Raw genomic sequence first — 26,694 nt, forward strand, 5'->3', positions numbered from 1 at the left:
TATATTCCATCTCCAGAAACCAATTTCTTTGCTCATCCATAAGGAGCAACTCCTCATCTGTTTTATCGTGAGATTGTAGCAAATTAGTCACATCTTCAGGTTCTACTTCAAATTCTAGTTCTCTTGCTATTTCTGTCATATCTGCAGTTCCTTCCTCCACTGATGTCTTGAACCCCTCAAAGTTATCCAGGTGGGTTGAAATCTACTTCTTCAGAGCTCCTGTTAATGTTGACAACTTGACGTGTTCTTATGAATCACAAATATTCTTAGTGATATCTAGATTGGTGAATCCTTCCCAGAAGGTTTTTAATTTAGTTTGCCTAAATCCATTAGAGGAATCATTATCTGTGGCAACTCTGTATGTGTGTGTGCTCAGTCATGTCTGACTCTTTGCAGCCCTATGGACTGTAGCTCACTGGGCTCCTCTGTCCATGAGATTTCCCAGGCAAGAATACTGGAGTTGGCTACCATTTCATCCTCCAGGGGATCTTCCTGACCCAGGGATCGAATCCACGTCTCCTGCATTTCAGGTTGATTCTTTACTGCCGAGCCACTGAGGAGGCCCATGACAAATATAGTTTTACAAAACGTATTTCTTAAATAATAAGGTGAAAGTTAAAATTACTCCTTGATCCATGGATTGAAGAATGGCTATGTTAATAAATAATAATAATAATGACAGTAAAATAAAACCTGATAATAATAAAAAATTTTATTTATCAGTGCTCTTCAGTGACCAGGTGCCTTATCCATTAGCAGTAATATTTTGAAAGGAATCTTTTTTTCTGAACAGTAGATCTCAGTAGTGGGCTTAAAATATTCAGTAAACAATATTATAAATAGATGTGCCATCATCCAGGCTTTGTTGTTCCATTTATAAATTACAGGCAGAGATATATAGCATCATCTTAAGGACACTAGGATTTTTTGGAATGATAAATTAGCATTGGCCTTAATTTAGAGTTACCAGCCCATTAACCCCTAACAAGAGAACTCACCTGTCTTTTGAAACTTTGAAGCCAGGCATTGACTTATCTCTAGCTCTGAAAGTCCTGGGTACCATCTTCTTCTAATATAAGGCTGTTTCATTTACATTGAAAATCTGTTGTTCAGTGTAGCCACCTTCACAAATTATCTTAGCTAGATCTTCAAGATAATTTACTGAAGCTTGTATAATGCATCAGCACTTGTTGCTTAACTTTGCACCTTCAAGTTCTGAAGATGGCTTATTTCCTTAAACCTCGTGAACCCACCTCTGCTCGCTTCAAACTTTTCTTCTGTAGCTTCTTTACTTCTCTTAGACTTCATAGAATTAAAAAGAGTTAGGACCTAGGCTTTGGCCTAAAGGAATGTTGCAACTGGTTTGATCTTTCTCCATGTGAGCAATAAGGCTGTTTCTTTTCATTCATATATTCACAGGAGTAGCACTTTAAAGTTCCTCCAAGATCCTTTCCTTTGCATTCACAGCTTGGCTAACTGATGCAAGAGATCTAGTTTTTGGCCTGTACACAGGCTTTCAACATGCCTTCCTCACTAAACTTAATCATTTCTAGCTTTGACTTAAAGCGAGAGATATATGACCGGTCCTTTTACTTGAACACTTCGAGACTATTGTAGGTTAGAAAGTGGCCTAATATCAATGTTGTTTTATTTTAGGGAATAGGGAGGCCTGAGGAGAGGAAGACAAAAGGGGAAACAGCCAGTGGATGGAACAATCAGAACACACACATTTATCAATTAAGTTCGCCATCTTACATGGGCACAATTTGTGGTGTCCAAAACATTTACAATAGTAACATCGAAGATACTGACCACAGACCACCATAGCAAATATAATAATAAAAAAGTCTGAAATATTGTGAAAATTACCATAATGTGACACAGAGACACGAAGTGAGCAAATGCTATCGGAAGAATGGTGTCAGTAGACTTGCTAGATATTAGGTTGCCACAAACCTTCAATTTGTGGAAAAACACAGTATCTGTGAAGTGTAGTAAAATTAAGTGAAATGAAATGAGGTATGCCTGTATTGCCTCCAATAGCATTAAAAGCCAAGGGAATTGTAGATATTATCTTATAATAACTTTTAATGGAATATTATTTGTAAAAATACTGAATCACTATGCTGTGCTCCAGAAACTAATACCATATTGTTAATCAACTTTACTTCAATTAAAAAAAAATTAAGTTAAAAAAACAGAGCAAGGGATCAGGGAAGAGTTCCCTGAGGACATTTGAACCAAAACCTAAAGGATTCTCTGGTTAGGTGAAGCTTACAAGGAAGAGCTGCCCAAGCAGAGGAAGCAGTGTTGTTAGAAGAGCAGGAGCTCGGTTAGTTCATGTTACTGATATGACAAGTGTGTATGAAACTTAGTGAGCACGAAAGAAAACAGCCTATAGTTATTGCAAAGAGAAATGCAAAATATTCCACACAAATTTTTGTATATGAGTGTTCAAAATTGGCTTCTTAAATCTGGCCAATTTTATAGTATATGAAGGTTATGCGTGCATGCTAAGTCACTTCAGTCGTGTTCGACTCTTTGCGACTCTATGGACTATAGCCCACCATGCTCCTCTGTCTATGGGATTCTCCAGGCAAGAATACTGAAGTGGGTTGTCATTTCCTACTCCGCTGAAGTTCATTAAGGAGTAATAGTGTATATGTAGATTTATATCACATTATGCTGAATATTTTCTAAATGTATTAATTGTGACAATGTTGGAAAAACAGCAATAATAGGAATACTATATAGATAAAAGGTATACAAATTCTAGAAATGCTTCCTGCGATGATTATATATAAGCATCCTGGCATATTATTAATATTCTTCTGTCTTTTCCACCAGTATTTAATAGACTATTACAGTGTTCACTGCTTAATTGAATGCTAATTTATTATTCCTTGTGTGATTAAAATTTACTTCTCCAAGACTGTAAAATCCTAAAAGGTAGAGGTTTTCTGCTTCTTTTGTATTTCCAAAAGGCCCTTGCTTAGCATTAATCAGAAACTTATTCACTTGGAAATGTCAACTGCGAATATGAATCACAATGAACCTCAGATTCACAACTTACCAGCATTTCAGGAAGACAAGGAGGGCATAAATCAACATCCGACACCTAATTAAGATCAATTAATAGCAACCATAGTGTAACTTCCCAGAGTCAAATTAAGAATCCCTTGTCTGAGGGCAGCAAAGGAGATGCAGACATAAAAAACAGACTGGTGGGCACAGTGGAGGAAGGAGAGGGTGGAACGACTTGAGAGAGCAGCATGGAAACATATACACCACTATATGTAAAATAGAGAGCCCGTGAGAATTTGCTGTGTGATGCAAGGAGTGCAGGGCCCTGTGACACTGGTGGGGTGGGGTGGGAGGTGGAAGGGAGGTCCAGGAGGGAGGGGACACATGTATACCTATGGCTGATTCATGCAGATGCACAGCAGAAACCAACACACTGTTATAAAGCAATTATCCTCCAGTTAAAAAAAAAAAAGGGAATCCCTGCTCTGAGGTTCTACTTTGATCCCTGATACTGTGGACAAATACATCACCTAACAAGGGAGAAACAAGACTTTTTTCCATTAGGTTTTTTAACTTCAGATTAGGTGACAGGCAAGGCATGTTTTGTCCTCAAAAATAACCCAGGAGTTCTCTTTTCAAATACTGGCCAAATAGAAATTGAAAAGAAAAATGCTAAATTACAAGAAATTGCATACAAATTTTACCTTCCTTTATATGTAACACTCTCAGCTGACTGGATCCATACCTCCCATGTTAGCTTTTTAAAAAAAAATTATAAGATAGTTCAATAGACTCTCAATAAATTCTTAAAAAAACAAACAAACAAAAAAACAACTCTAGTCCCATTTCTTTGAACTAAAGTAATTTTAACCATTCTTACCCAACACAGCATAAAATGCTTCTTGAGAAATCAAATTCTGTTACTTGAAACTGAGTTTGTTAGAGCATCTTAGGGGACAAAAACAGAGTTAAAACAGTTTTAATGACTAAAAAAGAATTTGTAAACTGTTAAGCACTCACTCTTCTGACAAATATTTAGAAGTTTATTGATGTTCAATATTTTTGGCATCCATCCTTAAAAAAATCTTCAGAATTCTGTCTTAATCAGAAACCAAATAGTTTATATAAAGTGCAATCTTAAAATAAATTGAACTTGCAATAAATATATACTTTATATACACACTTGTATACATACATATTGTGGGCTTCCCCAATAGCTCAGTTGGTAAAGAATCCACCTGCAATGCAGGAGACCCTGGTTCGATTCCTGGGTGGGGAAGATCCCCTGGAGAAAGGATAGGCTACCACTCTAGTTTTCTTGGGCTTCCCTTGTGGCAAAGCTGGTAAAGAATCTGCTTGCAATATAGGAGACCTGGGTTCGATCCCTGGGTCAGAAAGATCTCCTGTAGAAAGGAAAGTTTACCGACTCCAGTATTCTGGCTTGGAGAATTCCATGAACTGTAGAATCCATGGGGTTGCAAAGAGTCAGACATGACTGAGCGACTTTCACTTTCCCATACACACATATTGCCAAAAAGAATGTGGTATTGCTATTTTGTCTCTGGGAAAATAAATAATTAAATGCATAAATATGTATTTTTAAAACACAGTTGCTTTCAATAAGCAACCAGTTTTCTTTCCTTAGCTTCCTGTTTGGTTGACTGGAATAAAGGTTTGCATTTCAGTGGTATTTTGCAATCCAGCTCAGAAGGAGGAGCTATGATTAAGATTTAAATGTCCTAGATAAGGGAGATCAACAATTATTATAATCTGCATATTAAATAAACAAAATTAACATGCTCCAGAATCTTTCTGTCACATTTCTAAAGGGCCAGGTGTGAAAGAGGTAATGAGTATGTTAGAGTGCTGTATATGAAGAAGAAATGCAAGAGTTTCTCATTTGTGGAATTTTCCCCTCAAAAGTTGAGCTGCCATACCACTGACCAATGAACTAAACTATTATGATGACCAAAAGCTTCATTTGAGTTTTCCATAAGCTCTTATGAAAAAACTTGAACAAGCATTTTGGCCAACCCAATATCATACAGCTTAAATGCTATTTCATTAGATTTATAGTTTTTATAAAAAGTCATTTTTTATTTTTTGAAGGTCTAAATATACATTAAGTGGTTACTTGATAGCTATTTGCTATAGTAAAATCATGTAATTCCTAGGAACTTAAAAAGACATACCTGATAGCTATGAAATTACATTGAATAATTAAACTGTATTTCCTGAGCTTTTAAAGAAAACTGACAAACTGTGTAGAGCTTAAAAAATGTAACTACTAAATTTTGTCTTTGTAAGAATGAAACTGTGAAAGTGTTATTTGCTCAGTTGTGTCCTACTCTTTGAGATCCCATGGACTGTAGCCCTCCAGGCTCCTCTGTTCATGGAATCTCCCAGGCAAAAATACTGGAGTGGGTCATTCCCTTCTCCAGGGGATATTCCTGACCCAGGGATCCTGCAGTGCAGGCAGATTCTTTACCATCTGAGCCACTATCCATTCTCCCTTTATAAGAATGACTAAGGTTCTATTAATGAATTTCATTTTCTGAGAGATCTTACTTTTATTTCTATAAATAGATCAACAGAAATTTCCTTCTATATTTTCAAGAAAATCTATTAATCAATTTATTATAATATTACATTTTCCTATAGATAAAATTCTGAAAAGGAATTACATCCAGAAAAAAAGCTTATTTCATGGCTGTATGTATAATAAATCATATTTCATTAAATATACAACAGCATTTGGAATCTAGTTTTTATATAGTTTTCCTGATGAAGTTAAGCATTATAAATGAAACATTAGCATTAGCAAATGCAACATAAATCATAGAAAATACAATTCTAATTGATTTGATTCTAAATAATGTTTATTTCATTTATTTTAATGAATGGAAAATGCATAATTAAAGTAGATAATCCAATTCCAGGCATTTAGAACAAATCTTACCACACAGCCTAGAAAGACATCTTATTTAAAATTTATTAAACTACTTTCAGAAAGGTGATCATTAATAGTATCTCTTATCCTTATTAGTTTAAAGATATGCACATTAGTGTCCTTGAATTCCTGATCCACTTAAAAAAATTGGGAGGAATTAGAAAGATTTTTTTCAATTTGAAGAAATGTAGATTGAGGCTTAAATATGAACTCTGGCTTTCAAATATCGGCAATAGTATCTAGTTCAGCTTATTTGAGTTGGTTAGTAAGGCAAGTATACAGCAACAATTAGCTTTACTATATTCTTTGATAATAAACTGCAACTTTGCTTCAATTATGCACATGTCCAACCAGTGGAGGTTTCTGAGATAATCAACCCAAATAGATCCCCATAATATAAATAAGGTGTATATAACATCATTGAAAAATCTATTCAAAAACTATAAATTTGTAAATGAATAAGTTCTTGGCTAATAAGCCATATCTTCCACATTGTTACAGATCATTTGTAAGTAATATTTAAGCAACCAACAAGATATTAATTTCCAAAATTTACAAACAACTCATGAAGCTTAATATTATCAAAACAATAAAAAAAAATTGGGCAGAAGACTTAAAGAGAAATTTCTCTAAAGAAGATATATAGGGATTTTCCTGGTGGTCCAGTGGTTAAGAATCCACTTTCCAATGCCGGGGACACAGGTTCAATCCCTGGTCAGGGAACTAAGATCCCACATGCCTCAGGGCAGTAAATCCTGTGAGCCACAATTAAGAGCCCTGTGTGCTGCAACTAAGACTCAAAGAAGCTAAAAATAAAAATTCAGAAAATAAATATTAAAAAAAAAAAAGAAGATATATAGATGGCCAAGATGCACATAAAAAGAAGCTCAACACCATTAATTATTAGAGAAATGCAAATCAAAACTACAATGAAATATCACCTCATATTGGTCAGAATGACCATCATAAAAAAATCTACAAACAATAAGTGCTGGAGGGAGTGTGGAGTAAAGGGAACCTTCCTACACTGTTGGTGGGAATATAAATTGGTACAGCCACTATGGAGAATAATATGGAGATTCCTTTAAAAACAAAAAAATAGAGCTACTGTATGATCCAGCAATCTCACTTCTGGGCATATATCCAGAGAAAACCTTGATTCAAAAGGATACAGGGACCCAAAGTTCATTACACACTATTTACAATAGCCAAGACAAGGAAGCAACCTAAATATCCATCAGCAGATGAATGGATAAAAAAAAGATGTGGTACAGATATACAATATAATACTTAGCTATTAAAAAGAATGAAATAATGCCATTTGTAGCAACAAGGATGGGTGGAGATTATCATACTTAGAGAAGAGAAGTAAGTCAGACAAAGGAAGACAAATATCATATGATATCACTCATATGTGGAATCTAAGGGAAAAAAAGGATACAAATGAACTCATTTACAAAATAGAAACTGACTCACAGACTTAGAGAATAAATTTATGGTTACCAAGGGGAAGTGTGGAGGGCAGGGATAGATTGGGAGTTTGAGATTGACATGTACACTCTGCTATATTTAAAATAGATCCAATGAGAACCTACTGTAAAAAGTAAAAATCAAATAAAGGAAAAAATGCAGTCAGGAAGAGGTAAATGGCAGTTGACCAGCTAACTAATAAAAACAAGGAGAAATGAGTGGTTTTTACCAATTTCAAAGACATTTTAAATACTACTTAATTCTTGCTGTTCTTGTTAGACCAAGAAGGAACAATCCTAAACAAGGAGTGGTGGTTGTGCTTTAGTTGTTAAGTCATGTCTGACTCTTGCGACTCTACGGACTGTAGCCTGCCAGGCTCCTCTGTTCATGGGATTCTCCAGGTGATAATACTGGAGAGGTTTGCCATTTCCTTCTCCGGGGGATCTTCCTGACCCAGGAATCAAACCTGAGTCTCCTGCACTGCAGGCTGATTCTTTACCGACTGAGCTACAAAGGAAAAAAGCAAGGAGTATTTGCCCCCAAAAAGATGAATCAGGAAAGACAAAGGATCTAAGTTTTGTTTTCCTCTGAAGAGGACATCTTTCTTGAGTTAACTTTGGTGGAAAGGAGAAAAGATTAAGGCACTTGTTTCAAGCATTTTATCTGATAATAGCCCATGTGTTGATTTACAATACCCCATGAGTTAATATATTCTTAAAAGGGATATGATATATAAGTAATGAAAACAATGGATTGATCTTTCCTCTGCCTTAACTGTAACAGAAATGATGGCCTATAGTCCATAGGCTTGCAAAGGGTCGAACACAACTGAAATGACATAGCAAGCAGGCACACACCACCTAAAGCAAAGCAACTGAAGTTTGAGATCGGAATTAGAGATATAATCAAAGAGTAGTAATCACCAAGAAGAAAAATGATTGTGCAAGGATGGATGATAAGAAGAGGAAGGTAGGTAGTAGGGTCATACTGGGGCAGGAAATGCCTCACTGACTTAATAGAGAGGGGAGCTAAGATGATACCATTTACATAGCTTTGAGGTGATGTCTATGCTACTTACTATGTCAAACTCAGTTCTAGACAGGTCTCTACAAGTTATTCAGGTCTATGCATATAACTAAAATCATGATTGATTTCAGCACATATGTAGATGAGATGGCCAAAAAGTTTGTCCTGGTTTTTCTGGACAATGATATAAAACCCTGAATGAACTTTTCAGCCAATCCAATATGTATGAAAATATCAGTGATTTCAGTAGGAAAGTGACATAAGTGACCTGATTTTTAGTCTGTTTTTTAAAACTTTTAAAAAGATGAAACTATCAATTCTTACTGTGTATAGCTTCACTTATGATTTGACACTGAAATATGGTCCAAAGGCTTTACTCATATTGGGTCTTTCTACTTATTCAAGTTTATTTGGCTGATTATGAAAAAGAAGCAGTGCAGAGCATACACAAGAATCTGTCACTAGGTGAGAGAAGTGAAATACAAAACTTGCAGCAGCTGTCTGGCACTTGTAAATCAAATGATTATCTAGACTATTTTCCTTTTTGACTTGCATAGTGTTCTCTGGACCCATAAACAGGCAGCAGGCTGGATGTGCCCACGGGCTGTCATTTTCTGACACTGGTCTAGAATCAGAATCTTAAAATTAAGCTAACGAAAATATTTAGGGTGAACGACCAAGAGCGCCAGACTGTGATGGCGCAGGAGCGGCCGAGAGGAGCTACTCCAAGTCCAAGGTCGGTGGGGGGGCGGCTGAGAGGAGCTACCCCAAGTTCAAGGTCAGGAGGAGCAGCTGTGAGGAGATATTCCTCATCCAAGGTAAGGAGCAGCAGCTGTGCTCTGCTGGAGCAGCCGTGAAGAGATACCCCACGTCCAAGGTAAGAGAAACCCAAGTAAGACGGTAGGTGTTGCGGGAGGGTATCAAAGGGCAGGAACACTAAAACCATAATCGCAGAAAACTAGCCAATCTGATCACAGGACCACAGCCTTGTCTAACTCAATGAAACTAAGACATGCCGTGTGGGGCCACCAAAGATGGACGGCGGGTCATGGTGGAGAAGTCTGACAGAATGTGGTCCACTGGAGAAGGGAACAGCAAACCACTTCAATGTTCTTGCCTTGAGAACCCCATGAACAGTATGAAGAGGCAAAAAGATAGGATACGGGAAGAAGAACTCCCCAGGTTGATAGGTGCCCAATATGCTACTGGAGATCAGTGGAGAAATAACTCCAGAAAGAATGAAGGGATGGAGCCAAAGCAAAAACAACACCCAGTTGTGAATGGGACTGGTGATAGAAGCAAGGTCCGACTCTGTAAAGAGCAATATTGCATAGGAACCTGGAATGTTAGGTCCATGAACCAAGGCAAATTGGAAGTGGTCAAACAAGAGATGGCAAGAGTGAATGTCGACATTCTAGGAATCAGCGAACTAAAATGGACTGAAATGGGTGAATTTAACTCAGATGACCATTATATCTACTACTGTGGGCAGGAATCCCTTAGAAGAAATGGAGTAGTCATCATGGTCAACAAAAGAGTCCAAAATGCAGTACTTGGATGCAATCTCAAAAATGACAGAATGGTCTCTGTTCATTTCCAAGGCAAACCAATATTACGGTAATCCAAGCCTATGCCCCAACCAGTAACACTGAAGAAGCTGAAGTTGAACGGTTCTATGAAGACCTATAAGACCTTTTAGAATGAACACCCAAAAAAAGAAGTCCTTTTCATTGTAGGGGACTGGAATGCAAAAGTAGGAAGTCAACAGGCAAATCTGGCCTTGGAGTACGGAATGAAGCAGGGCAAAGGCTGATAGAGTTTTTCCAAGAGAACACACTGGTGATAGCAAACACCCTCTTCCAACAACACAAGAGAAGACTCTACACATGGACATCACCAGATGGTAAACACCGAAATCAGATTGATTATATTCTTTGCAGCCAAAGATGGAGAAGCTCTATACAGTCAGCAAAAACAAGAGTGGGAGCTGACTGTGGCTCAGATCATGAACTCCTTATTGCCAAATTCAGACTTAAATTGAAGAAAGTAGAGAAAACCATTAGACCATTCAAGTATGACCTAAATCAAATCCCTTATAACTATACAGTGGAAGTGAGAAATAAATTTAAGGGACTAGATCTGATAGACAGAGTGCCTGATGAACTATGGACGGAGGTTCATGACACTGTACAGGAGACAGGGATCAAGACCATCCCCATGGAAAAGAAATGCAAAAAGGCAAAATGGTTGTCTGAGGAGACCTTACAAATAGCTGTGAAAAGAAGAGAAGTGAAAAGCAGAAGAGAAAAGGAAAGATATACCCATTTGAATGCAGAGTTCCAATGAATAGCAAGGAGAGATAAGAAAGACTTCCTCAGCGATAAGTGCAAAGAAATAGAGGAAAAGACTAGAGATCTCTTCAAGAAAATTAGAGATACCAAGGGAATATTTCAGGCAAAGATGGGTTCGATAAAGGACAGAAATGGTATGAACCTAACAGAAGCAGAAGATATTAAGAAGATGTGGCAAGAATACCACAGACAAACTGTACAAAAAAGATCTTCATGACCCAGATAATCACAATGGTGTGACCACTCGCCTAGAGCCAGACATCATGGATTGTGCAGTCAAGTGGGCCGTAGAAAGCATCACTACAAACAAAGCTAGTGGAGGTGATGGAATTCCAGTTGAGCTGTTTCAAATCCTGAAAAATGATGCTGTGAAAGTGCTGAACTCAATATGTCAGCAAATTTGGAAGACTGAGTAGTGGCCACAGGACTGGCAAAAGTCAGTTTTCATTCCAATCCCAAAGAAAGGCAATGCCAAAGAATGCTCAAACTACCGCACAATTGCACTCATCTCACACACTAGTAAAGTAATCCTCAAAATTCTCCAAGCCAGGCTTCAGCAATACATGAACCGTGAACACTTCCAGATGCTCAAGCTGGTTTTAGAAAAGGCAGAGGAACCAGAGATCAAATTGCCAAAATCCGCTGGATCATCAAAAAAGCAAGAGAGTTCCAGAAAAACATCTATTCCTGCTTTATTGACTGTGCCAAAGCCTTTGACTGTGTGGATCACAATAAACTGTGGAAAATTCTGAAAAAGATGAGAATACCCTACCACCTGACCTGCCTCTTGAGAAACCTGTATGCAGGTTAGGAAGCAACAGTTAGAACTGGACATGGAACAACAGACTGGTTCCAAACAGGAAAAGGAGTACGTCAAGGCTGTATATTGTTACCCTGCGTATTTAACATATGCAGAGTACATCATGAGAAATACTGAGCTGGAAGAAGCAAAAGCTGGAATCAAGATTGCCAGGAGAAATATCAGTAACCTCAGATATGCAGATAACACCACCCTTATGGCAGAAAGTGAAGAGGAACTAAAAAGCCTCTTGATGAAAGTGAAAGAGGAGAGTGAAAAAGTTGGCTTAAAGCTCACCATTCATAAAACTAAGATCATAGCATCTGTTCCCATCACTTCATGGCAAATGGATGGGGAAACAGTGGAAGCAGTGTCAGACATTTTTTTTTTTGGGCTCCAAAATCACTGCAGATGGTGATTGCAGCATGAAATTAGAAGACGCTTACTCCTTGGAAGGAAAGTTATGACCAAACTAGACTGCATATTAAAAAGCAGAGACATTACTTTGCTAACAAAGATCCGTCTAGTCAAGGCTATGGTTTTTCCAGTGGTCATGTATAGATGTGAGAGTTGGACTATAAAGAAAGCCGAGCGCCAAAGAATTGATGGTTTTGAACTGTGGTGTTGGAGAAGACTCTTGAGAGTCCCTTGGACTGCAAGGAGGTCCAACCAGTCCATCCTGAAGGAGATCAGTCCTGGGTGTTTATTGGAAGGACTGATGCTGAAGCTGAAACTCGAATACATTGGCCACTTGATGTGAAGAATTGACTCATTGGAAAAGATGCTGGGAGGGATTGGGGGCAGGAGGAGAAGGGGACGACAGAGGATGAGATGGCTGGATGGCATCACTGACTCGATGGACATGAGTTTGAGTAAACTCCAGGAGTTGGTGATGGACAGGGAGGCCTGGTGTGCTTCGATTCATAGGGTCGCAAAGAGTCGGACACGACTGAGCGACTGAACTGACCTGAGACATACCTGACACTTTGTTTTGCACTTCCCTGGTGGCTCAGCAGTTAAAGCATCTGCCTGCAATGCGGGTGACCTGGGTTTGATTCCTGGGTCAGGAAGATCCTCTGGAGAAGGAAATGGCAATCCACTCCAGTATTCTTGCCTGGAGAATCCCATGGATGGAGGAGCCTGGTGGGCTACAGTCCATGGGGTTGCAAAGAGACACAACTAAGCGACACTTTGTTTTGTACTATAATCTATTTTTTCTGTTTTTAGGACTTAATTCTTGCCAATTTGCTCTATTTTATCTCACTAAATTGAGATGTGTATTCAAGATTTTTTGACATTCTAGTATCTAAGCCTGTATTTTTTAGGTAGTATAAAGGGTTTTTCAAAGGATGCTTTGATAGGTTTTAAAATCATTTAAGTTTTTAAGTTGCATTGCTCATTCCATATATAATATTCCAGAATAAATAAAACAGGGCATGGAAGAGACTTGATAAATTTGAACCATGTGGAATTTCTAGTATTCATATGTTTTTACCCTACACAAAGGTCAATTTCATATGGCTCCCATTTGTAGATCATACTACTGTATATTTTCTATAGTTATATTTTAGAGTAATTCATTTTTATTTTATATAAAAGACTTAAAATAGGGTCTGCTCTCTTAACCCAATGATAATGTTATATAAATTGTTGATGCCTCAAAGTAGCTTGATTTCAAATTCTGAGCCATAATAAGCAATTAATAATAAAATCTTAAGAACTATGCAAAATAATTTAAAAGCAAGTCTATACATTTTAAATACTGGCAACTATAGGGAATCAGTTAAGATTCACAGTTTAGCCATATACACTATTAAAAGAAAATATGTTGTACAGAATTGAAAACAACAAATACAAACATCCCTGCGTGTCTTTGAATGGGCTTTTGAACCTGGATTTTGAGTATTAGCCTTCCTGAAATGCTAAGGTTTCAAGTGCCTCATAATCATTATATGAAACTATATAATGGTTATATGATTCAAGAGTGTGAAAGCTTTCTTGTTCTACATATTCATTATCCTAACACATCCAGCCCCACAGTATTCCAAAGACACAATATCTTTTCAAAGACTACTGCGAATAACTGCTCAAACCAACATAGAGTCATCTTCTTGGTCAAAATACTGGTTTCTATGCTGTCTTCCTACACACATATATGCACAACATATATCATGTGTTTATATATGTAATGTACATAGATATGCACATACCATATGTGTGTAATGTGCTACTACATTGCAAGAAAAAATAGTAAACTTTTGTTTAATTAACAAATAAAGAAAAGTATAAAATCTAGTGTATAAGCATCTGATACTTTCACATCGTCCACAATAAATCCTTAGTATCACAAGTTTACTTGGAATGAATTCTTTCTGCTGTTCAGTTCTTCACCTTCTGAATCACTATATCTCAAACATTCCATAGGTCTTCTTAAACAATTATGTAATGAAAAACAAATTTATAATTTACATTTATTCTTGATCTGTTGTCTTTTCTTATTATCTGTTCTTTGACTTTTGGCATATGTTACCCTAAGTCAGCATACAAATCTTGAATACTTACAATGAGCCAAGCAGTGTTTAGCACTGGAAATACAGACAGTTCTCTGTTTAACTAGAGAGATATAATTGCAAGCAAATAATTAATCATGCAGAGAAGTGCCAACAGAAGCATATACCATCTGTTATGCAAGTTTGAATAGGATGACTAAGCCTTAGGAATAATTAAGATTAAAGATATGAGGGTAGGAAGATTATAGGGTCTCATCTAAGGTGAGAAGGAAATTCATTGTAGACAGAAGAAACAACATGTTAGAGGATGGTCTCCTTGCTACTCCCTTCATTTAGTTCTGCAACTGTACACAAAAGATAAGTAGAACCATGATACTGCTCCGGTAGTCTACCCTAGCATTTCTAAATAGCAAATTTTGTCACTTCTTCCTCTTGTTTAATTTTTTGCTCAACTCTCAAAGTTCAAAGATTTAAACTGGGTACAAAAGGTTCTTCTTAGCCTAACTGATCATTTCAGTTTCATTTGATAATTTCCAGCATCTATTGGTGAGTGAATCTCAAGTCTCTTGACTTTTGCAAGGGCTATGTTCTTTCAGCTCAAGAATACCATCTTTCTCTTCCAGCTAATCTCTACCTGCCTTTAAAAACTAAATTCAATCATTATACATTCAGAGAAGTTTTTATGAGATTGAGTAGGCATCTCTAGAGCACTTTGTTTACACTTTCTTTAAACATTGATCATTTCACACAATCAGCATGTGGATTTTTGACTTGCCTCTTGCTTCTAAGATCACTATTTGCTGATAACTATATCTCTTATATATGCCTCACTGGTAGAGAGCATCAGATATAGGGACTAAGAAAAAGCAATCTATAGTATGGTTATTATTTAATTTAAGAGGTTCTCTAAGGCCTTAAACAAGATAATGTTCTCCATATTAACTACCTGTTAGCACTTAGATATCATAGAATTTAAGTATTTAAAAGGACTTTAAGGTTATCTAATGGAATGTTTTTAAAAATATCTTTGACCATGACCCACCATAAGAAATGTTCTACATCACACTGTGGTGTACACACACAGTCATATATTTAAAACAACAGTTCCACAACATAATACACTTACCACGTACAATACAGTAAAGAAAAGACAAAATGAATAATGCAAAAATACCCAAATTATAACCCAATAAACTAAAAATAGCTACCCACAAAAAAATATTTCAAGTCCCCTTAATGCTTACAACACCTCCCAGCCCCCATTTATTTTACTGCAAACTCTCCCTATAATACCAATAAAAGTGAAGTCTTGAGAGGCAAGCATCTTGTTGAAGACTGGATCTAGAACACATCTAAAGCTCAGGCTAGTATTCTTTCTACTACATCAGTGAGAAAGAACTTCTGCTAAGAAGCCACCACATATCTAACTCATTCACTTTGAAGGACTGGATCCTTTGACCCAGATACCTTTACAAACAAATTAAATGAACCACTGCCTAATCATCTTATCTTATTTCTATGGCACAATCTGAATTTTTAGACAAAATATCTGTGTTAAAAATAGTACTAAATCTGGAATCCAATTAGAAAGATACTTTAAAATCCTCAACTATAAGCTGTGAATCAATGCTGATGAAGCTTAAGTTCAGAAATTTCATATATCTCTAACAAGTCTTTCAGAGTGGAAAAGTGAATGAATAGAAATAATGCCATAAATTGGGAAGAGGAGAACCAGGCTGATAGAGAATTCATACCACAAAATTCTGAAAAGAAAAAAAAAAGGGGAATGAGAGTATTTCAAGTCCTTTGCTAACTTTTTAAAATTGAGATTGCTGACATATGTTTATATGAAGTTTGTTAAATATAAAAGTAAGTTTTCTTCTAGTGCACATTTTGTCTTCTTCTAACCTTATCTTGGTAAACAAGAAATACATTTTCTTAAAATACATTTTAATAAAAAGTACAGATAATACTGCTATACAATGCTATCATGAAAGGGTCTATGGGGGAAGCTTCATGCATGAAATGGACAGTCTTCTTCAGGATGTGCTGTTGTTTGAGAGTAAATTAAGGAGGGCAGGAACACTCATTATTTAAGTGTCATAGCCTAATGGCTTAAAGCATTATATTTAATTGAAGACAAAATCAAATGATTGTACAATTACAATGATCACAAAATCATGATTGTAAGTTTGAAAGAGTCAGTGCTAAACATGTGGGAAATTGGTGTCTCTACAGAGGTTAAGAATGCTTGAGAAGCAAGGTTAGACTAAGCAGGTGTTTGAACAAAATTACTCATCAAATATTAGTTATTCATTTCCGAGTCTGTAAAACAATAGCCTGAAGTTACCTAAATATAAGTACAAACTTATTTACCTTAAATTCATCAGTTAATCAATCAGTTTGGAATTCAATTACAACAAGCGTCACATAGAGTCTAGATTTTGTTAATGCAATAAGTCTTTAGATAAGAATATTTTAATTCATTTCATTCATATAGTAGGAACAATCCTATTGCTACATACTTTCTATTATGTAGAGAGACTATGCTCTTACTTTTATATTTCAAATTTTCCCAGTATATACTTCAATTAGCAACATAAGACAAAAATTTATACCAAGCTATTGATCATACTGAAGAAATTAAATGAACCATATTAAATACTTTATTCTTTAAAGCATAGATTTTTCTAAATGTTTAGGTATTTACTAAATATTTAGGTATTTACAATTTACTACTGTGGGTCGTTTCTACTTCTACCATTTAGAAAGGACCACATTGTCTCCTTTTGAGCACAGGGAACTCTCTACTCAATGCTCCGTGGTGACTTGAATGGGAAGGAAAGAGATAAGGAGGGGATAAATGTATACATATAGCTGATTTGGATACAGCAGAAACTAACACAACATCATAAAGCAACTATACTCCAATAAAATTTAAAAAAAAAAAAGAAAAGAAAACTTTAACACAAAATACAATAACACACATGAAAAACTCTTATTTTTAAAGCACTCTCCACCAGCCAACATCTGTCCTGACCATCTCAGGAGTAAATCATAAACCTTTGTACCCATTGATAACCCAGACTGAGAAAAGCTGAGTACTTACTGGTACATCATGGAACCAGGGCTGGGACAGCTTCTATTCAGTCACTATCAGATCTTGATCAGCCAGGTCAGGGTTGGGAGCCTGGAAAACAATGAGAGTCATTGACAACAAGAAAGGAAACAAGTCTGACTGGTTCAGTGACTGAGGTCTGCAGCCTGAAAATAGCCTGATAAGAACATGATCAATTTGCACCAGCAGGTTCCACACAGGAAAGTAATTGTCAATACCTTCTTAGAGAAGCCCCATGCAGTACAGGGGGCACAACATCAGCCGCTGATGAGTCAGAGAGCCACGCTTTCCTGGTTGGAGAAGTATGATCAGCATGAGGTGTGGCCTTAATTTGTTTTCAAAAAAATTTAACACACAAAATTTTGACGGTGCTCCATACTTTTTCATTAGAATCATTATTTCTTTTCCATTTTCAGAGAACCATGAAGTGTTGTGATGTGGAGAAGACCTGGGTTATGGACCAGGATGCTTGCTTTGCTATCTATCTTGCTGGTATGATAGTATCTATCTTGTTGGGATTTGTTTTTCTCATAAATAAATATTAGGACTGTAATAGCTTTTGATAATACTGTCCATTGTAACTCTAAAGATAACAAATTTATTGAAATAATTTATTAATCCCCAAAGGTAAAAAAAAAAAATTTAAAAACTGAACTATTTTTCTCCTTTCTTATTAAGAATACTTTAGTCCATTTTAGTGTGTGTAAGTTTCTCAGTATTTAGAGTCACTTTAGATGATTGCATTCATCCACAGAAATTTTAGTCTGACTACACGAACTTCTTAAGATCAGTGAAGTTGCAGGATGAATATTATAATATTAAGTGCTGCTTTTAAAGGCTCAGAGCTAGGAGATATTAAAGGAAAATAAGCTTTAAACGTGCATCTTCATTGTTCATACAGAATAAGTTATCTAGGGAATTCCCTGGTAGTCCTGTGATTAAAACTCAGTACTTTCTCTGCTGTAGGCCCTGGTTCTTTGCTTTAATTGTAATAAATAAAGACATTGACATATTAGGATCTACCTAATGTATCATATGAAGGTTTTTTTAATGAATGTTCCTTAGAATTGACAACTCTATCAGTTAATTCTAAAAGTTAGCAGGGGGCAGGCACCATGCTGGTTCTATTGCTGTGCTGCTGATTGATTTATTATCAGTCAAAGATAATGAGTGTATGATGCAAAGCCTCAATGAGAAAAAGTTTACAATAAGACGACATTACATCTTACATTCTGATAGGACATCAAGGGGAAAGTTGAGATGCTCCCGAATTGATCATGTTTCATCAGTGCCCAAAATTAAAGAAAGGAACAGAAAAATACACCTTTTAGAGTAGATTCTAAAAGTACTTTTCCCTGTAATTTCAGATTTTATGGTAAATTAATTAAATTTATGAACATAGTAAGTAGTGTCATCAAAAAGAAATGTTAACCTCATACTTTCTAGCAGCCTAAGGTTTGAGTGCTGACCTTAAGTCACCTTGCACTTATTAAGGCAATCAGTGTATCCCTCTGCCATTGAAAGAAAGTGAAGGAGGTTTAGTGAAGGATCACATCTTGCCTAAAAACCTTTTGGTGGTCATAGTGATGGTTTAGTCGCTAAGTCATGTATGACTCTTTTGCGACCCCATGGACCTAGCCCACCAGGTTCCTCTGTCCATGGGGTTTCCCAGGCAAGAATACTGAAGTGTGTTGCCATTACCTTCTCCAGAGGATCTTCCCAACCCAGAGATTGAACATGCATCTCCTGACTGCAGGCAGATTCTTTACTGCTGAGCTACGAGGGAAGCCCTAGCTCCCTATTTTTCACCTCATCAAGAATTTGTTCATTAAGTTCAAAATCCTCTAAGAATCAAATTTACCCAACCTTTTCCCCCATAATACATCATATCATGACTTTGTGATTTCTCTTCTATTTTCACAGCCTCCTTCCCATTGGGGTGTTCTCCTTATTCTTTCACTCACTTAAGATAGCATTTAGTAAAAGCCCAGTGCAATTACTCTCTCTTTAATCAAATCTCTAACTGTTTGAGACAGTTTAACATGCAGCTTCTGGGCATCCATGCTTTGATTCAAACTCTTGTTTTGTGACCTTGGTTAAGTCACTTAATCTCTCTGGGCCTCAATTTCCTCATCATATAAAATAAAAATAACATATAACTTTTATATTATTTTATTTTTATTCTAGTATAGTTGTTATAAAATTTATATTAGTTTCAGGTATACAATAGAGTGATTCAATATTTTTATAGGTCATATTCTTTTTAAAGTTATAAAACAGTGACTATATTTCCTGTACTATACAGTATCTCTTTGTAGCTTATTTATTTTATACATAGTAGATTGTACCTCTCAATCCCCTACCTCTATTTTGTCCCTCCCTCTTTCCCTCACCAACATTTGTTATTTGTGTTCTTTTTGATGATATCCATTGTGACAGGTATGAGATGATAGCTCACTGTGCTTTTGATTTACATTTCTCTTATGACAGTGATGTTGAACGTTTTTTCATGTGCCTGTTGGCCATCCATATGTCTTCTTTGAGAAAAGGTCTATTGAGATCTTCTGCCCATTTTTGAACTGGGTTGCTTGTTTTTTATATGGAGTTTTATAAGCTGTTTATATGTTTTGGATATTAACCTCTAAAGACCAACAACTGGATCGTTTGCTTCTGTGATGTCTTCTAGTGTCTTAGGTAGACCCATAGTAGGTGACCAATTAACACTTACTGGGTGATTTGTCATATCACTTTCCAAATCACAATTCATTTTTACCTTCTACATTGTTTCTGGGTTTCCCTGGTGGCTCAGTAGTAAACAATTTGCCTACCAAGCAGGAGAATCAGTACACGTGGGTTGCAGCTCTGGATCAGGAAGATTCCTTGGAGAAGGAGATGGCAACCCACTCCAGTATTCTTACCTGAGAAATCTCATGGACAAAGGAGCCTGGTGGGCTACAGTCCACGGGGTCACAGAAGAGCCAGACATGGTTGATTGACTAAACAACAACAATATTGCTTCTGGAAAGTTGGGATTTAGGTTTTGCAGTGGCTTATATCTTATTCGTAAGTGGCTTATAATCTTTATTGATAACTTGATAAAAATCTGACTCGGGTACAAAATAACTTGGAAAAATTCTTTGCTGCTCTAAAACAGTGGTACACCAAGGTTGAAATCAAGGCTTGTGGAAGCTGTCTATTTTGCATATAGAAAATAAAGGGGATATGTTTCCTGTAAATAGTTCTATTAATAAAACAAAAGAAAACAGATTAAAGTCAGTGTTGTTATTATTGTCACCATGCACCAGAATTTCCAAACATAATTAATAAATATTCCCCCCTGCTGAAGGTTGAAAATGCCAACTAATGCCCCTAGCCTAACTTATCTTCTACATCATGTTCCAAAGTTATCCTCTGAGCATTAAATTTCTCCTGGTCAGTAATGAGGATCCCGATACATCTTAGTGCACCTTCTTACGCATAATTTTACTATGTTTCAGAGCAACAATACATTTCCTATCACAGCAAAGTTCCCACATAGATACACATATATGTTTCACTAAATGGACATCTTTACTACTAACAGAGAATGGCACTGATTTTGAAAACTATCTCTTTAATTTGATCCTCAGCCATCCAAATTAGAACCTCCAAGAAACTGTTCTAGAATGAATTAAGTAGTCTCCACAGGTTCTGTGAACTAGATATAGCACAAAATTGGAAATAAACTAGACTGCTGCTATTTAGGGGTAAAAATAGAATTTAAGAAACTGATTTATTTTCTTTGGCTAGCAGGGTTACACTACGGAAAAAATAGTATATCAAAGCAAGTATCAAAGAAATAAAGAGGCAAAATGGTTGTCTGAGGAAGCCTTACAAATAGCTGAGAAAAGCAGAGAAGCCAAAGGCAAAAGAGAAAAGCAGATATATACCTATCTGAATGCAGAGTTCCAAAGAAGAGCAAGGAGAGATAAGAAAGCCTTCCTCAGTGATCAATGCAAAGAAGTAGAGGAAAACAATAGAATGGGAAAGACTAGAGATCTCTTTAAGAAAATTAGAGATATCAAGGGAACATTTCATGAAAAGATGGGCACAATAAAGGACAGAAATGCTAACAGAAACAGAAGATATTGAGAAAAGGTGGCAAGAATGCACAGAAGAATTATACAAAAAAGATCTTAATGACTCAGATAACCATGATGGTATGATCACTCACATAGAGCCAGACATCCTGGAATGCAAAGTCAAGTGTGCCTTAGGAAACATCATTACGAACAAAGCTATTGGAGGTGATGGAATTCCAATTGAGCTATTTCAAATCCTAAAAGATGATACTGTTAAAGTGCTGCCCTTGCTACACCAGCAAATTTGGAAAACTCAGCAGTGGCCACAGGACTGGAAAAGAACAGTTTTCATTTCAATCCCAAAGAAAGGCAGTGTTAAAGAATGTTCAAACTACCACACAATTGCACTCATCTCACAATCTAGCAAAATAAGGCTCAAAACACTCCAACTGAGCCTTCAACAGTACATAAACCAAGAACTTCCAGATGTTCAAGCTGGACTTGGAAAAGGAAGAGGAACCAGAGATCAAATTGCCAACATCCTTTGGACCATAGAAAAAACAAGAGAACTCCAGAAAAATATCTACTTCTGCTTTATTGACCATGCCAAAGTTTTTGACTGTGTGAATCACAATAAAACGTGGAAAATTCTTAGTGATGGAAATACCAGACCACCTTATCTGCCTGCTGAGAAATCTGCATGCAGGTCAAGAAGCAACAGTTAGAACTGGACAAGGAACAACAAATTGTTCCAAATTGGGAAAAGAGTATGTCAAGGATGTATATTTTCACCTTGTCTATTTAACTTATATGCAGAGTACATCATGTAAAATGCCAGGATTGATGAAGCACAAGCTGGAATCAAGGTTGTCAGGAGAAATAAGAATAACCTCAGATATGCAGATGAAACCACCCTTATGGCAGAAAGCAAAGAGAAACTAAAGAGCCTCCTGATGAAAGTGAAAGAGGAGAGTGGAAAAAGCTGGCTTAAAACTCAACTTTCAAAAGGCTAAGATGATGGCATCTAGTCCCATCACTTCATGGCAAATAGATGGGGAAACAATGGAAACAGTGACAGATTTTTTTTTTTTCTTGGACTCCAAAATTACTGCAGATGGTGACTGCAGCCATGAAATTAAAAGACATTTGCTCCTTGGAAGGAAAGCTATGACCAACATAGACAGCATATTAAAAAGCAGAGACATTACTTTGCCGACAAAGGTCCATCTAGTCAAAGATATGGTTTTTCCAGTAGTTATATATGGATGTGAGAGTTGGACTATAAAAAAAGCTGAGTGCCAAAGAACTGATGCTTTTGAACTGTGGTGTTGGCGAAGACTCTTGAGAGTCCCTTGGACTGCAAGGAGATCCAACCAGTCCACCCTAAAGGAGATCAGTCCTGAATATTCATTGGAAGGACTGATGCTGAAGCTGAAACTCCAATACTTTGGTCACCTGATGCAAAGAACTGACTCATTGAAAAAGACCCTGATGCTGGGAAAGATTGAAGGCAGGAGGAGAAAGGGACGAGAGAGGATGAGATGGCTGGATGGTGTCACTGACTCAATGGACATGAATTTGAGCAAGCTCTGGGAGCTGGTGATGGACAGGGAGGCTTGGCGTGCTGCAGTCCATGGGGTTGCAAAGGCACGACTGAGTGACTGAACTGAACTGAACATAAATAATAGTATGTTTAAGCTAGTATCCAGGCTGAGGGGTGGTTATCACCCAAAGGCTCCTTGCCTTTCCTCTTTGAAGTCTCAAGTCTGATCTGAGTATCATCTCGCAATTTCTCTCCCAACTTTGAAAAAAAAAGTGTGAGCTAGTCATTCAGTTGTGTCAGACTCTTTGTGACCCCATGGACTACAACCCACCAGGCTTCTTTGTACATGAAATTCTCCAGGCAAGAATACTGGAGTGGATAGCCATTCCCTTCTCCAGGGGATCTTTCTGACCCAGGGATCAAACCCTGGTCTCCTGCATTACAGAATTCTTTACCATCTGTGCCACCACTTACTCCTCATCTAATAATGTGCTAATTATTCTCATTCAACTCTGGCCAGTTTCTTATTCCATTCCAAATTCACATAATACTTAAGTTCATTAACATCCATCTCGTTCTAAAGCATGTGTTCATTCCTCTCTAATGAGTGTACTAATCTCTTAGTTATCTCTTGATCTATGCATAATTCAAGTACTTCTTACTGTAAGAGTTTCTTTATGCCTGCAATACAGGAATGCAGTCATTATGTGATGTTGACTGGTCAGGATGTCCTCATGAAAGCTATAGTTAGATGGCCCATTAACTGCAAGATTAGAAATTCATGCTTAATGACATATCTTACATATTACCAATTATTCTCCCTTGTCCACTGTTTTGTTTAAGATAGAGACTGGTTGTAATCATTATTTTACAATTTTCAGAAGTTCATTAAAAATAGCTAACATTTTGTCAAATATATTGATAAAAGTTTAAAACAGGATGATTTATTCTAATTCTACATGAGTAAACCTTCAGCTGTTTTATTTCAAGTGAGAAGATGACCTTAAGTCTATTTCAATAGAGTCTGTAGGGATTGATTACAGATTAACATGCATACTTTTTTTTTTGTTTACAAAGTAGTATTCACATAGGTTATTATTTCCTCTGAGTTGATTTTTCTCATTGTTAAAATGAAGGCTATAAATATTAACAGTTTTCTGTATGTTCATGATATAATATGATGTGGCATGAAATTGTAAAAGGACATGTAACTATTGAAAATCTGTTAGGTAAAAATAATATTCCTACATAAAAAATGCAAACTAAGTAAATGAAAAACTATTAAACTAATAAAAGATTTCAAAGTTGCTTGATTCAAGACATAAATATACCAAACATAGTAACTTTATAATCTTAGCCAATTATAAATTATAATAAAGTCATTTCTTTCAGAAAACAAAAAAATTATACAATATAGCTAGCAATATCCTTAAGAAATTACAAGACTCATGTAGAGAAAGCTATATACACATTTTAAAAGGAATAAAAAATACTGCAAAGATATGTGCAAAAATGTTACAAAAGATAAAGACATTTATATAAGGATAAGATGATTTTTATATACGAAAACTGGAAACATACAATTATTGAATAAGTGTAACACTTTAAAATTGTTAATTCATTTGAGGTTTGAGGATGGAAAGGGGAGCTGCAGAGAAGATTAAAAATGGGCAGGAAACAATTAAAAGATGAAAGAAAATGAGAGAAGGAACATAGAAAATTGATAGAGCCACTATGGAAGACAATATGGAAATTCCTTAAAAAACTAGGAATAAAACCACCATATGACACAGCAATCCCACTCCTAGGCATATACCCTGAGGAAACCAAAATTGAAAAAGACACATGTATCCCATTGTTCATTGCAACACTATTTGCAGGAGCTAGAACATGGAAGCAACCTAGATGTCTATTGATAGATGAATGGATAAAGAAGTTGGGGTCATATAAACAATGGAATACTACTTAGCCATAAAAAGGAATGCATTTGAGTCAGTTCTGATGAGGTGGATGAACCTAGTACCTCTTATACAGAGTGAAGTGAGTAAGAAAGAGAAAGATAAATATTATATTCTAATGCATATATACAGAATCTAGAAAAATGTCACTGAAGAATTTATTTGCAGGGCAGCAGTGGAGAAACAGACATAGAGAACAGACTTATGGACATGGGGAGAGGAGAGGAGAGGGTGAGAGGTATGGAAAAAGTAACGTGGAAACTTACATTTCCATATGTAAAATACATAGCCAACGGATATTTGCTGTATGGCTCAGGAAACTCAGACAGGGGCTCTGTATCAACCTAGGTTGGTGGAGGGGTGGAATGGAGAGGGAGAGAGGTTCAAAAGGGAGGGGATATATGTATACCTAAGGCTGATTCACGTTGAGGTTTGACAGAAAACAAAATTCTATAAAGCAATTATCCTTCAATTAAAAAATAAATAAATAAATATAGGCCCTCCTAGTGGACTGAAGTTATGGGTTAAAACTTCAAAGAGCGCCATTTAGGTCTGTGGAACTGCTGTGCCATTGTAATTGAATATTTTTCACTCAAGATCAAAGATCTCACACATCAGAAGGTAGAGAACTGGAGAAAATAATTAGCAATATAGTTAAAAGAATATTTGACTAGGAAACCAGATTCCAGTTTTAGAATTAGTCACTTAATAACCTGTGCTTCCTTAGTGGCTCAGATGGTAAAAATCCACCTGCAATGAGGGAGACCTGGGTTTGATTCCTGGTTTGGGAAGTTCCCCTGGAGGAGGGCATTGGCAACCCACTCCAGTATTCTTGCCTGGAGAATCCCATGGACGCAGGAGCCTGGTGGGCTACAGTCTAGGGGATCTCAAAGAGTTGGACATGACTGAGCAGCTGAGCACACACACCACCCTGTTTTTTACCTATCCCTCTCTATGCCTCTGCTTCCATCTCTGCCAAAAGAAAGTTTGTGCTACATAATCTCTGATGTCTTTTTCTGTTCCAGAATAATTATACTTCCATGATTTTAATCATGTAATCTATGACAAACCTAACATGACTTGTAGTAGGGTCTCACAAAGTTCTGATCATCAATATATATATATATAGAGAGAGAGATCCCCAGTGTGGTTATGGCACCCCACTCCAGTACTCTCGCCTGGAAAATCCCATGGACGGAGGAGCCTGGTAGGCTGCAGTCCATGGGGTCGCAAAGAGTAGGACACGACCTAGCGGCTTCATTTTCACTTTTCGCTTTCATGCATTGGAGAAGGAAATGCAACCCACTCCAGTGTTCTTGCCTGGAGAATCCCAGGGATGGGGGAGCCTGGTGGGCTGCCGTCTATGGTGTATCACAGAGTTGGACACGACTGAAGCGACTTAGCAGCAGCAACGGCAGCAGCAGTATGGTTATGGACGTGATTGTGTTAACTTGCTGGGACCAGGAGATAGACATTAAAACAAACAAAAAATACCACCTGGAACAGTAGTGCTAAACATTTTAAAGCTTCTGATATGCAATCATCAAATGTATAATCACTGTGCTAAATATGTGATGGACTAAGTCCCTAAATAAGACAATAACAGATGACATTTTATGAGATTATATATTTTTAAAATCTAGCTTCAAGGCTATTAAATTAACACCCTATCATAACAAAGTTATGTTCTGATTGACTTCACCCTTGCAAAGAATTAAACGAAAGGTACTTAGATATTTTATTCTCCTGAAACCTACATATCCTTAAAAATTATTGAGAACACTAAACAACTATGGTTTATATAGGCTATCAATATTTACTGTATTAGAATTAAAACAAATAAATTCCAAACATTTATTAATTTAAAATTGAAGATAGTCAGCC

At 36.6% G+C, this 26,694-nt stretch overlaps 1 protein-coding gene across 1 annotated transcript in view; it reads right to left on the reverse strand.

The window, feature by feature from the left end:
• Positions 1–26,694, reverse strand: part of LOC122428206 (transmembrane protease serine 11F-like) — an 89,426-nt gene that overhangs the window by 61,242 nt on the left and 1,490 nt on the right. Inside the window, exon 2 of the mRNA XM_043448044.1 lies at positions 17,240–17,320. Within this exon, the coding sequence (XP_043303979.1) occupies positions 17,240–17,250 (11 nt within the window). The 5' untranslated portion in view covers positions 17,251–17,320. The remainder of the gene's footprint in view (positions 1–17,239; positions 17,321–26,694) is intronic.

The sequence above is a fragment of the Cervus canadensis genome, chromosome 26, assembly GCF_019320065.1.
Source record: "Cervus canadensis isolate Bull #8, Minnesota chromosome 26, ASM1932006v1, whole genome shotgun sequence".
In the NCBI taxonomy this organism is placed as follows: Eukaryota; Metazoa; Chordata; class Mammalia; order Artiodactyla; family Cervidae; genus Cervus; species Cervus canadensis.